Genomic DNA, 12,937 nt, shown 5'->3' with positions numbered 1-12,937 from the left:
ACTCCTAAAATCCCAGAAACTTGCAAAGTATTGAACAATTTACAAATCATCTCCACACAAATGTTTGTGATATGATTATACATGTCACAGATTGTATCTATATAGTGTATATTTTATATGTCTACATAATATGTGTTCTTATTCACCCTACTAAGAAACAGGGTCATGTAACGAATGGGACAGAGTATAGAATTAAACTGAAATATCTAACTTCCAAATTCAGATGAACCTTCCACTTGCTTTCGGGTGAAAATTTAGAAGATAACAAGGCCTTTACTTGAAATTATACCTTAGAACCACAATTGTCTCGCCAGTACACCTTCTATCTTGGAATAGGCAATGTCACAGAAGATCACACAAGATATGTTTGCATGTAGAGATGTGTAGAAATGTTTGCTGGCCACAGACTTTGGGTGCTAGAGTTTATTACCACCCTTATATTTTACCATTAAATTGCCTATAAATTGAGATTGACTTCTTTATCAACAAAAGTCAAAGTCCTACAGCCCTGGTTAATAAAATTTGCTCCAGCAGTGAGCAAGAGGTACTCTGCATCCTCATTAATGTACCAGGACAGAAGGAATAGAATTACCCACTTCTCAACCCAGCATCAGCCCCTCAGCATTAAGGCTCATCCGTTTGCCTTGCCCTTGCTTCCCCAGGCCAGCCCTGCATTCTGTCAGCCATGGCTCACCTCGCTGTCTCCTTCCATTCCATCTCCTGTCCATCCACGGCCAGCAGCTCATCGAGTTCGGTGAAGAGCTGAGGAGGCGCTGGACTGTCATCTTCCTCTCCCAAGATGAACCGGATGCGTTCTGCGGCGGGGGAGACTGCAGAAGTGAAAATACTGTGGTTAAACATCGGCTGGAAGACCCTGAGGAAAGTGGAGCTTCGAGCTCTTCCTCTCTCCCCGAGATTATTGGGTTTCCCTTCCACAATGTCAGTGGACATCCTTTATCTTCAGCTTCAAGCCAGAGAGAAATCAAAGCCTCTCTCTCTACTCCTGTGAGCCAATCTGTATCTCAGTTCTCCACCTGTTTTAGCTGTCTAGTCTTGTGTGGTTTATGAGAAAGAACCTTGAGCCCTCAGATGAGCTGAGGTCCAACCTCATGACTTCCCCTCCTCCTCACTTATGACCTATCCAAAATTATGAGACGGAAATCAGCTTGAACCAATCACTTCTTCCAGTAGCAGTGGGAGGGACAACCGAGCACCCCAATCCTGAGATCCCTCACGCCAACCACCTGCCCTCCCTCTGCCCTCCCAGGTCCCTCGCTGCCTGTGACTGGGTAACTATAAAGCTGATGAAGGAATATTTAACAAGATGGGATCTCTTCTTTACAAAATGGCAGTATCTAAAAATGTTTAGTCACACTTCAGTGCACTTGAAAAACAAGCCCCAGTAAAATATTGTACACCTGAGGGAGGGAAAAAAAAGAAGAACATTTTCTAACACACTTAAGCACATAATTGAATGGCCTACTAGCTCCTTTTGACCCTGTCTCCTGAAATCATGTAATGAAAAATTAACTAGAATTTCACCCAGATTGTGGGTTATTCTCTTTAAAGAGAAAGAAAGAGGAGCACTTGGAGGTCACATTACAAAACTAAGGCTCACGTAGACTTCCATAGGCCTGAGTAAAACCAAGAAGGGCAAATCCATGTGAAAGCAAACCTGACATATATTATACACAGGTATATATATATATATATATATATATATATATATATATATATATATATAAAATATGTATGGAAAGCTATATATGTGTATGTATGTATATATATGGAAATATATATATATATACTCATATATGCAGAAATGTACATGTCTAACTGCCTAGGAAAACATGTAAGACCCTACCACCTGAAATCTATAGAAATGAGGGACAGACTACAATAGCTCCAACCAAAATATAATTACTACAAACAAATTCACAAATAGTCAATCCAGTAACAAAAGCTAATTATTAAATAATATACATGCTTTATCTATTAAAATGGAAATGATGGAAAAAGAATGACATTGGCCAGTATTTAGGAGTCATACAATCACATCACCAGGATCTCATGCTGGTAGAACCACGCACAAAATACTTTCTAAAGGAAAATTTAGAAGTATATGAAAATGTTTTGAAAGTATATTTTTATAAGCCAGAAGTTCTACTAAAATTACTCATTTAAAAACATAAGTTATTTCAAATGTTTTAATATAAAATTGATTGCATTGTTTATAATTGAGAAAAAATTAAATCCTAAATATCAAGAAAAGATGATGGATTAAATAAAGCATGATATAAATATACAACAAAATACCATGTAGGCATAAACTATGTTGTCGAAGGGGCTGGAGATGTGACTCCATTATAGAGTTCTTACTTAGCATGCTCACAATCTGCATTTCAATTTCTCTGCATTAGGGAGAAAAAAGTGAGGCTGGAGAGACAGTTCAGGGGCTCAAGTTGTGGTGATATATTGTATACCCTAATAAATTTGCCTGAAGATCAGAGAACAGAACAAGCCACTAGATTAAATTTAGAAGCCAGGAAATGGTGGCACACACCTTTAATCTTAGCACTCAGGAGGCAGAGATCCATCTGGATCTCTGTGAGTTCAAAGCCATCTTGGACTACATGAGATTGATTCAGTCTAGGGGAGAAACAGAGCCAGGCAGTGGCGGCACACACCTTTAATCCCAGTACTTAGGAAACACACATGCCTTTAATGGCTGGGCAGAGAAAGGTATGTAAGGCATGAGGAGACAGGAACTAGAGGCCTTTTGTCTAGGCTCTTAGGGCTGAAGCCTTTCGGCTGAGAACTCAGAGACATTCAAACAGAGGATCTGTGGAACTGACAAGGTGAGACGTGGCAGTGGCTTGTTCCTTTGTCTCTCTGATATTTTAGTATTTACCACAATATCTGGCTGTGGGTTTTTTTTTTTAATTAAAAGACCTTCAGAAATTTGAGTTACATCAAGTTCTTGCTACATAAGCCTGAGGAACTGAGTTTGGATCTCCAACACCTACAAAAAAAAGCTGGGCGTGGTAGTACACATCAGTACCTCCAGTGCTGGTATGTGAAGATGGGCAAATATTGGAGAGAGGGGTTGCTGACTAGCCTCTCTACCCAACAGAAAGGTTTGGTGAGACACCAAGTCTGAAAAATATAGGATGGAGAAGCAGAGCCAGACAATGATGGCACGTGCCTTTAATCCAAGCACTCGTGAGGCAAAGGCAGGCAGATCTCTGAGTTTGAGGCCAGCCTGGTCTACAGAGAGAGTTCTAGGACAGCCAAGGCTACACGGAGAACCCCTGTCTTGAAAGAAAAAAAGAGAAGATGGAGAAGCAGTTGAGGAAGGCAACTTGATGTTGGCCTCTCATCTCCACACACATCCACATAAAGAGTGTACCCTCACATACATATGCACCTGTGTTCAGAAATGTATACGCCCACACACACACAAAGAAGTGAAAGTAAAGTATTCTTGTATGGGGTTGCCACTAAATACCACTGAATGAAACATGAAGTAAGGATTGCCAGCTCATGGCATGTAAACCACATAAAATTAAATGAAAGAGCAATCACAGGCATAAACTGATCCTACTTTAATAATTTTTTAAATGTATGTTACAAGAAAAAGCCTAGGGTTTAGGCAGTTCTACTTTGCTCATACCAACATGCATGTATTAATTACAGCTTCCACAGTCTCGTTATGGAACACTATGCCCTCAACAGCACAGTTCACATTTCAGTTAACATAGTATGTCTACATGTTCTTACATTAAGTATACACTAGGCTACTAGCTCTTCAACCCGTGAATCACTGCATAACTAAGAAATGGGAGTTTTGATCATCGGCTGACCAATGTATTTCTTTCGTCTATCAGGGACTGGCCACTCAACACTCATGGTTCAACGCCTACACAGACATCAAAGTGTGTGGTTATGATACCTTCATGTCTCTTCCTGATAAATCCACCTGGCACAGATAATCCCAAAAAGGGAACTGGCCAACCAAGATGGAAGTGGAGCACACAAACAAAAGATAGTGCTATCAGAAGAAGACTCTGAACCAAAGGTAAGAAACATATAGAAGACATCCAGGCCAGTGGAATGTTGACAATGCTTTCACTCACCATGTGAGGAACTCTGGATATACACAGGAACTTAGCGAAGGCAAGATCATCAACGTACGTGAGGAAAGTAATAAGACAATGACCATAAATTAAAGAAAATCAAGAGGCTATTTCTTGCTACAAACAGCAGAAGAAACTAAAAAGCAGATGCTGATCCAAACTTAGAGAGCATGGCAATGGTCACCAAGAGAAAAGAACAGACCTGATGTCCCATAAGATACACCATTGTGAGAAGGCAAGCATTATTCACTAACCTAGTAAGATGTTATGAAATGGGAACAACCCACTACCTTCTTGATGCTTCTGATGTTTTAAATTATTACAGACTAAATAAATATTGTTTCCCCCTCCAATTTTCCAATACCTTAAGAGCCAATATCAAGAGATCTTAATGATCTGAAAATGTTTTAGGGGAAAATAGCCTTTCCCATAGACACTGAGGGTGCTCTGGGCTCATTCCAGCTTGTCTGGTCATTGTATTCAGGTGTGCAACACTGAGCTATTGTACAAGCACCACATCTATCTACAGGCATATTTACACAGAACAAGTATATGTTAAATGTTACAGGGTTTATTCTTAGCACTTGTTTTCTTCCATTTACTTTTTTTCTAAAGCATGAAGTATCTATTACTATTCATGCTTTCATTCAGCCAACGTTAACGGAGTGCTGCCGGCTCTCTAAGTGGGTCTAGCTTCAGGCTCTACATATTAAACAGAACTCTGACAGAAAGAGCCCTGTTCCCATCGTGCATGTAGAGGAAATACACATCAGCTAAGCAACTGATTAATTTGTTAAGTAAATCAATAAGTTCACACATGAACTGAGAAAAAAATATTTGCTGAGTGTAAGTGTTTGCAGAAAATTAAATTAAGGCAATTGAATGCATATTGAGACAAGAGTACAATGCCTTTGTTTTACTTCTACAATTAGAACAAAATGGCTGTGAATTTTCTCAATGTCTCTAGAAGATATATATAGATATAGATATAGATATAAATATAGATAGATATAAAATGTCTTACGATTTTTGTGTAAAATATTTATGATGCCTTTATAATCATAAAATTGGAGGAGGTATTATATATCAAGAAGGCACGAAACAATGAAATGATGGGCAGAACTTGGAATGTGAACAGTACTCCTGAGAACCAGGATGCTGATACTACTAAACATTTAGTTGTCTTAATCAGCACGCTGCTTCTAGAACTGGCAATCACAACTTGTTACCATCATTTAACATCAACGATCCAAAGGCAGCCAAGAGTGGTGGCCCATGCCTTTAATGCCAGTACTCAGGAGGCAGAGGCAGGTGGATCTCTATGAGTTCAAGGCCAGCCTCATCTACAGAGTGATTTACAGGACAGCCAGAACTACATAAGATTGTTTTTGACAAGATCTCAAAACCAAACAAACAACAAACAAAATCCCAAAGGCAGAAGGAGCAATTTGGAAGGGGAAGTCTAGATTTAGATAACTGGTTGACTTTTTGTACCTTCCTAGAGATGTGAGGCAGGCTTGTCCTCCCTTGTAGCACAGAATAATAAATGGGGTTTTTGTTTTGTTTTTAGTGTAAATGACAGTCTACTGCACTTAAGGTCACATTCCTGTATGGCACTTGTCCACAGAACACGACTCTCTGGCCTGGCATTGCCGGTGTAGGCAACACCAATTTCTTCTAGCCAGCAATTCACAGAGGCCTCAGCAGAATGTCAGGAAAAATGTCACAAACCCCCACATTAGTCTCTAGGTGCCATGTCTAGGTGAACTTATTTGTTAAAATACAGACCTGTGAACAACCAGGATAATAAGCCTTTGGGGAGCAAAATACCAAAATTCTGTGTCATAAATTAGCATGTTGGGATAAGGAATAAAAACAGGAAACAGCAGTGAACTGAAATACGAGTACCGACTCTGGACCCAGACTACATGTGTTTACATCTCATACTTCTTAGCCCTGGGACCTGAGGCATGTTTACTCACCTCTCTGTTTTTCAAATTCCTCACTTGCAACATGGGGTAATGGTGATGATTATAGGGCCAAAATTAGTTCTGATACTTGCCAATGCTACTAGTAAAAAAACAAACAAACAAACAAACAAAAAAACCACCATATAGATATGGCATTAAGAGCCATGGCAAGTTGTAAATACATAAAGCGGCAAAGAAAGCAGCTCAAGGTAAGCATGGTTTGCTTCAATGAATCAACAAACTTCAGGAATGGAGCACAAAGTGTACCTGCTTTATCAGAAACGAGAACGAGGGAATAATAAACCCTTTCATCCTGTTGGACCCTGGCAAAAGGTATGTCAGAACACTGTCCTGTATTCTATCCAAAGGAATTGTGATCCTAAGTAACAACTAAAATAACATTGTCATAAAAGAGAATGTGAAGAGCAAACAGCAGTTCACAGGGAGGAGGGAAGAAAAACTAACAAGCAGCTCGGTGGCTCATCCTGGAGAAGTGAAATTGATGCTTCTTCTCAGTGTCAGTTTTCCACTAATTCTGTCTTCTGGTCAGAAATCACTTTGGCCTCCTGAACAACTGCAGAATTTCCCAGTGGTCCCCACATCGCTCTGTTTATATCTGACCAGAGCCTACATGCAGAATGACAAGCTGTCTATCAGGGTTAGTGGGAGACATGTGCTCCTAAGCTCTCTGTGACCAGAAGGCATACTAATACATGACAGGAATGTCCCCCATACCATTGGTACCCACGGCAGGCATCACTTGCATATCAGCACATCCGTTGGTGATGAGCCTGAACTTCGCCTTAGAGTTCATCTGGGCAGTCAGTGTGCACCAATCAGACACAACGTGGGAGGCCATCAATCATGGTGCACTTCAGTTTGTCTTCATACCACACTGGTCCCATGTACATGGATGTCCACCTTGTCTCCCACAACAACTCAGAACTGTCTCCAGAGTATGTCCGACTATTTCATGATCTGTTCTTTTATTTCTTCCTAGAGGAAACATTTGAAAACGTTTCCTCTCCTCTCGTAGTTTTCCAGTTAAGAGTTCAAACTTTATTATGAGGCAACTGGGTGCTGAATGGATTTGAGGCCTGCTCTAGAGGAGGAAAGTTCATGCATGATACTATAATCATGGTCAAAAGCCTGGCTGAGGAGGTATTGTTATTTGGCTAAATGGACATGTTGTTAAGTTGTCTGCTAAATATTTATGCATATACCTATAAGCATGGGTTACTCTCAACTCTATCAGAGAAGCTTCTTCTTTGCAGTGGGCAGTAGTCAATGATGAGATGCAGAACTAGTCAAAATTTTTAGAGGAAGAGATTGAGTACTCCTCCCTAAATGACCATTCTTCTCAACACAGCACCACCACCACCATCACCATCATCACCAACAACAACAACAACAACAACACTACTATCACCAACATCATCATCACCACTATCACTACCACCCCCACCACTACCATCACCAACAATACCACAACCAACACCACCAACATAAACATTACCAGCATCACCATCACCACCAACAGCAACACTATCAACGTCACCATCATTATGACTCAGAAAACTTGCAGAAGAGGCAAAAAGGATTTAGGAGACTGGTCAGAATTGGAATTCAAAGGCCAATTTTAACTGTATACAAGATCACTAAGTTGTGTAGTACAGACAGATTTTGTATATGTAAGAGATTTGGAGTCTAGATCATGTTGGTGTGTAATGTTTTGTCTTGTTTTGTTTTTTTTTTATTTCAAGGGTGGTATTCAAATACAGCTTATAAAAATACAAAAAATGAGTAATTGACACCTAATGAGAAGGAGTTCTGTGAAATGTAAACTTCTGGACTTGCTAAGGCCATTGTTCTCAAGAACTCACACTGGCTGTGGTGCCCTGAACAAGACCAAGCCAGCCGAGATTCCAGCATCAGCAGGGGAGGTGCTCTTCAGGACCCACCTCAAACTGAGGGGTTATTGGCAGCTGACAGCCAGTCAGTGAGGGAGACTCCTTCTGTTTTGAATGTATGGCCACGGGCAGACTTCTCTCCTGGCAGATTTCATATTCACTAGCGGATGCACCAGTGGAGGGCCCCTACCCAAACACACATGGACAGTGCTAATGGGACTCAATGGATTCTATAAAAAGAAAGAAAGGCTATGAAGTTGGGAGGGTGCCATGTCGGGAGAAGTCAGGAAAAGCTGAAGGGAACAAATGAGGAGTGAATATGGTCATGTTTCATCGCACATATTTATGAAATAATTCTCAAATATCAAGAAAAATTATCATTAGAAAGGAAATATTATAAAGGTTAAAAAAATAAATAATTTTTTTAAAATGAAGATATCCCACCAAAATGGCTTGTCTGTGATATCCCACATGGAAACCTGTCACTTTGCAAGATAATTTTTAAAGTAAAAATATGGTATTATTTTAGAAATAAATAAAAAAGAATTCTAACTTTTCCAAGAACCCACGCTAGCCATTCTCAGAAAAAGGAAACTTTTCTTTATGCTAAGCCCAGTAGCCAACAGTAACGAGTGCCCAGGGTCCTTCTTCTGAACAAGCACACAACCTACCCTGTGTGGCCTAGCTGTGCAGAGGTGACTTCTCAGCCAGTCTACCCTCCCCCTGGATGGCAGGCTGTGTTTATATCCCCGCCTCAGAGGTCATCACAGAACTGTGCACACAGTTGTTACTTTCTACACTGAATTAATAAACTAAATATGGCTGACTAGAGCTTGACTACATCCAAGTGCATAAAAATGCAACCATTTGCAAAATGAACCTTCTACTCTAAAAGAAGTTATCTAAGAGTTTTGGAGAGTAAGATTTCATCTCTCCTTCCCCTTGGTCTACTTTTTCATTACCTGCAAACATGAAAATACAGCAGTCATTCAATGTTGAATAAGCACCAAATAAAACAAAACACACCATAAAAAAGTAGTTTTCCTCTAATGGAAGCACCCCTGTCCCCAGACAAAGCATACTAACATGTATGTCTCCATCACAATATGCACACACCATCTCCTCCATGTTTTCATCCTTGCTGCATTTGGTCTGTGCACACCTCAACCAAGCAAATCCTCCCAGCTCATCCCTCATGCAAACAGATGTTGAAGCCTACCTTGGGAACAGTCAAGTTATGCAAGAAGGAACAGAAGGAGAAATTCATAAGACAACGGAAGAATGAAAGCATAAACAATATATGACCTGACCCAGTTCCTCAGAAGAAGTAATTGTGTATGGCTTCCCTGTGTTTTATTGAATCAAGTGCTTCCTGAAAAAATGATGACATAGCAAAATGGAAAATGGGACCCGGAAATAATGTACCACCACTTTGGTAACATAAACACAATCAATCACCCTTTAGGATGCAGAGGAAAACTAGTTTCAGGCTCTCTACTTCCCAGATACTAAAATCCACCTGTGCTCAAGTCCCATTCATAAAGTGGCATTGTACTTGTATATAGCCCACACTCATCCTCCTCTCCATCGTTTTTCTTCATAACTCAAATATTTGCAATATCTAACACAATGAAAAGTCCATGCAAACATGCACTTTTGTTATGTAGGGAACAAGATAAAGGTCTGTACATGTTTAATCGGATACAACTACCACAGACATCATCATTTCAATACATGGAAGTTAAATCCTGTCAGCATATGTGGCTATAAAGGCATAATCATATTTGTTATCTCCAAAATATGTCATTTGTTATAATACTTACTAAAAGATTATGAAGTATTTTGTAATAAATATCTCTGTCCTTGGTAATTCACCAATGAGAAGATAATGCATGACAGAGAAATGTTACCAGTAAAAATGTACCAGGTGGTGTTGGAGAGTTGGCTCAGTGGTTAGGAGAACTACCTGCTCTTACAGAGGACCTGGGTTTAGTTCCCAATAACCATAGAGTAGCTCACAACTCTCTGTAATTCCAGTCCCCAAAGTTCCAATAGCCTCTTCTTGCCTTGCTGGCTATTAGGCAAAGTATTATTCATATACACACAAAAATAAATAATTCAAAAAACATTATAACACAATGTGCAATAACTAATATGTTTGTGCCAGGTGTTGTGTGACTACCTAACAGTTATACTATGTCAGGTATTACATTATTACATCAGTCATTTTATACAAACCTGTATCATGCACAGGAAAACAGTTTTAAGTTGATAAAGGACTTCACTAAGATCCCATGAGCCAATGATATGACCTCATCCTCCCACCCTGTGTTATTCCATGCCCACTTCTTAGCCACCACACTCGTGTTTTTAAAATGAGAGTAATCAAAAGAAAAACATGGTCAGAGTGCCATATGAGCAGTACAGACAGCAATGGATTAGATTTCAGAAGAGGCAGAAATTACCCTGGCATATGAAACAGTCCTAAAGTAAGTTAATTGAACATTTGGTTCATTATCCATCCAAAACAATTTGTGAATGTGCCCTTTATTCTCAGTCTGGGAAGCATCCCACTGTGGCCACCCTGAGGGCTACCAAAAAAAAATGTTTCTAATAGGAATAATGGTCATAATGAGCAATTCATTCTTAGAGGGCAGGGCTCCATACAAATTCCCTTCTGTGGGTTAAATGAGGACTTCTGCAGTTCCCCCTCTCTCGTGAGCGAAGTCCATAATCTAATGAAATCTTAGCTCTCAGACCACAGTAGGAAAAAAATAACCTCATTTAAGTTATCAGTGTGCTATTATCAACTGGTTTACACAATTACTATCTGAAAATTCATTTTTGTTGTTAGCTGGTTTGTTTGTTTGTTTTGAAATTGGGTCTCCCTGTGTGCCTAAGCGGCCTTTAATTGATAGTCCTCCCCTCAGCCTTCAGAGTCCTAGGACTAAATATTCAATTTTTTTTGTTCCTCATTCTGGGATCAAAATTTCAAGGTAGATATGACAACCATTAAACCTTCCATAAGCCTTTTAATTGCAAAGCCATTACAGAACTCTAAAAATACATTTATATAGAGGTAGGTGGTAGATATGATAGGTAGATGTATGTACAACATGCATCTCCCCTTCCCCTTCATCTACCTTTTCATTACCTGCAAACATGAAAGCATGGCATGATATACATACATCCATGTATACATCTATATACATATATATTCCTCAAATTTCATCGTCACATTTATAAGAAATAATTAAATCAACAAAGTTTTATAAATCTACAAATGGTTAAAACACACCAATGTAAGTCGCTATTAGTCTTGTCCACTCAGCACCTTTAACTTCTTCTTCTGAAAACAATACTCCAATTTCCTTTGGAAAGGTCAGATTTGTACTTCTAAGTTCTTCCATTGGTTTGGACATACGGTCCAGGTCTGTGCAATGAACATATCAAAACTCGGGGTGCCCCTGTTGTTCTTGAGTGGCGATTTTACCTAATACAGGTAAGCTGGGGTTATCTAGTGCCAGCCTGTTGCTGACACTCTCAGGGAATATAGCTTCACTTTCAGCTGAGAGACTAGATAACATTAAATGCTATGAAGTACAGACAGTCATCCCACATCCATTGAAAAGAAGGCTGCTTGAGAACAAATCAAACATGAGGCAATACAGAACTAAGAAGAGGCAGCTTCCTGAAGTCATCATGGGAACACTTGATTCCAAGTCACATCTGAAGTCAGTTACTCTGCAATCCATAAAGAAGATGCATCATCAAAATAACTAAATTGAATAATATTTTATGGAATCCAAGCTTGGGGGTAATCTATTCATTAACCTACGGTACCTCAGCCAATCTAAAAGAAAAGTTACTATTTATATGCTAGCAGGCTACATAGGGAGATTAGATGGTTACTTTTCTATTTTGAATTACCCAATAACCTGAAACTGCCCAGTAGCATTCATTAAAAATCAGATCATTTTAAACATATGTGGGTATCTGTGTATTAATAAACTCACACTCACAGAAGGCTGGCAATTATGACAAATATCCTAATATTCCATGACATGATTATTCATCTGGAGACACTCAACAGCCCTAAAAATGTGGGTTTCAGAATCCTATCGCACTGTCTCTTACTTAGAAGACGCTGACTCCGGCTCCAGCTGTACATCACAGCCCATGAAAAAATCCATCTGCTTGGTCTCCAAGGGATGTTTCACACATATTCATTCTTTGGACTCCAAAAGGAGGCTCAATTAATGCTGTCTGCAAACACCCCATGATGGGGATACCACATTTCACACAGTGACAGTGGAGCCAGCCATGCCATTCTCAATACCCTGCCAAGGGTGTCAAGTCCCAAAGTTCCCGAGGATGCAGTAATGAGGTACCCAGTAACCAGAAAGTGAGAGCGAATGCTGGACCAGAGAGCCTAAATGGACATGACAAACAAAGGGAATTTAGTAGGTCAGTACAGAGCTCAGAATGTGGTCTGCCCCTCCTGAACTCCTAAGTTACATCTTTTGACACCTACGACATGTCAGGTAAATTTCCAGGAAAAAAAAAGGAAGAACTCAAGAGAGAGGGGTTGTTACGAGCACCCCCATTCATCCATATTTAAGCACTAGGCCTAGGGCTTATCTGCCTTGTTAAAATTAGGAGGCCCTGAGTGCCCTGCATGCCTGGGTAATCATTCCTTCTGGTTGTTGTTTCGTAACTTCCTCTCGTCTTTTATTCAGATCCAATTACTTTCTCCCAAAGGTCCAGCTATATCCAGACTCTTCCTTTCATGAAACAATAAATTCATTTTTGTTGTTGTTTGTTTATCCCAGTTATAATCCCAGGGTATTGTGTCCTTACAGGACTTACTAATTCATAATATGTGTAGAAAAAAAATACCCAAAGGGTATAAATTACATGC

At 39.7% G+C, this 12,937-nt stretch overlaps 1 protein-coding gene across 10 annotated transcripts in view; it reads right to left on the bottom strand.

Annotated features, from left to right (window-relative positions):
• The window catches only part of Slc4a4 (solute carrier family 4 member 4), a 427,900-nt gene that overhangs the window by 202,287 nt on the left and 212,676 nt on the right, over nucleotides 1-12,937 (bottom strand). For all 10 annotated transcript variants that reach the window (XM_028888567.2, XM_028888892.2, XM_028888700.2 and 7 more), the window contains one exon: nucleotides 695-830. In XM_028888567.2, coding sequence (XP_028744400.1) covers nucleotides 695-830 — 136 coding nt within the window. The remainder of the gene's footprint in view (nucleotides 1-694; nucleotides 831-12,937) is intronic.

Source organism: Peromyscus leucopus, chromosome 10, assembly GCF_004664715.2.
Source record: "Peromyscus leucopus breed LL Stock chromosome 10, UCI_PerLeu_2.1, whole genome shotgun sequence".
NCBI classification, from domain to species: Eukaryota; Metazoa; Chordata; class Mammalia; order Rodentia; family Cricetidae; genus Peromyscus; species Peromyscus leucopus.
Note: the sequence above shows the minus strand (reverse complement) of the source record. Positions and strands in the feature narration are given on the sequence as shown.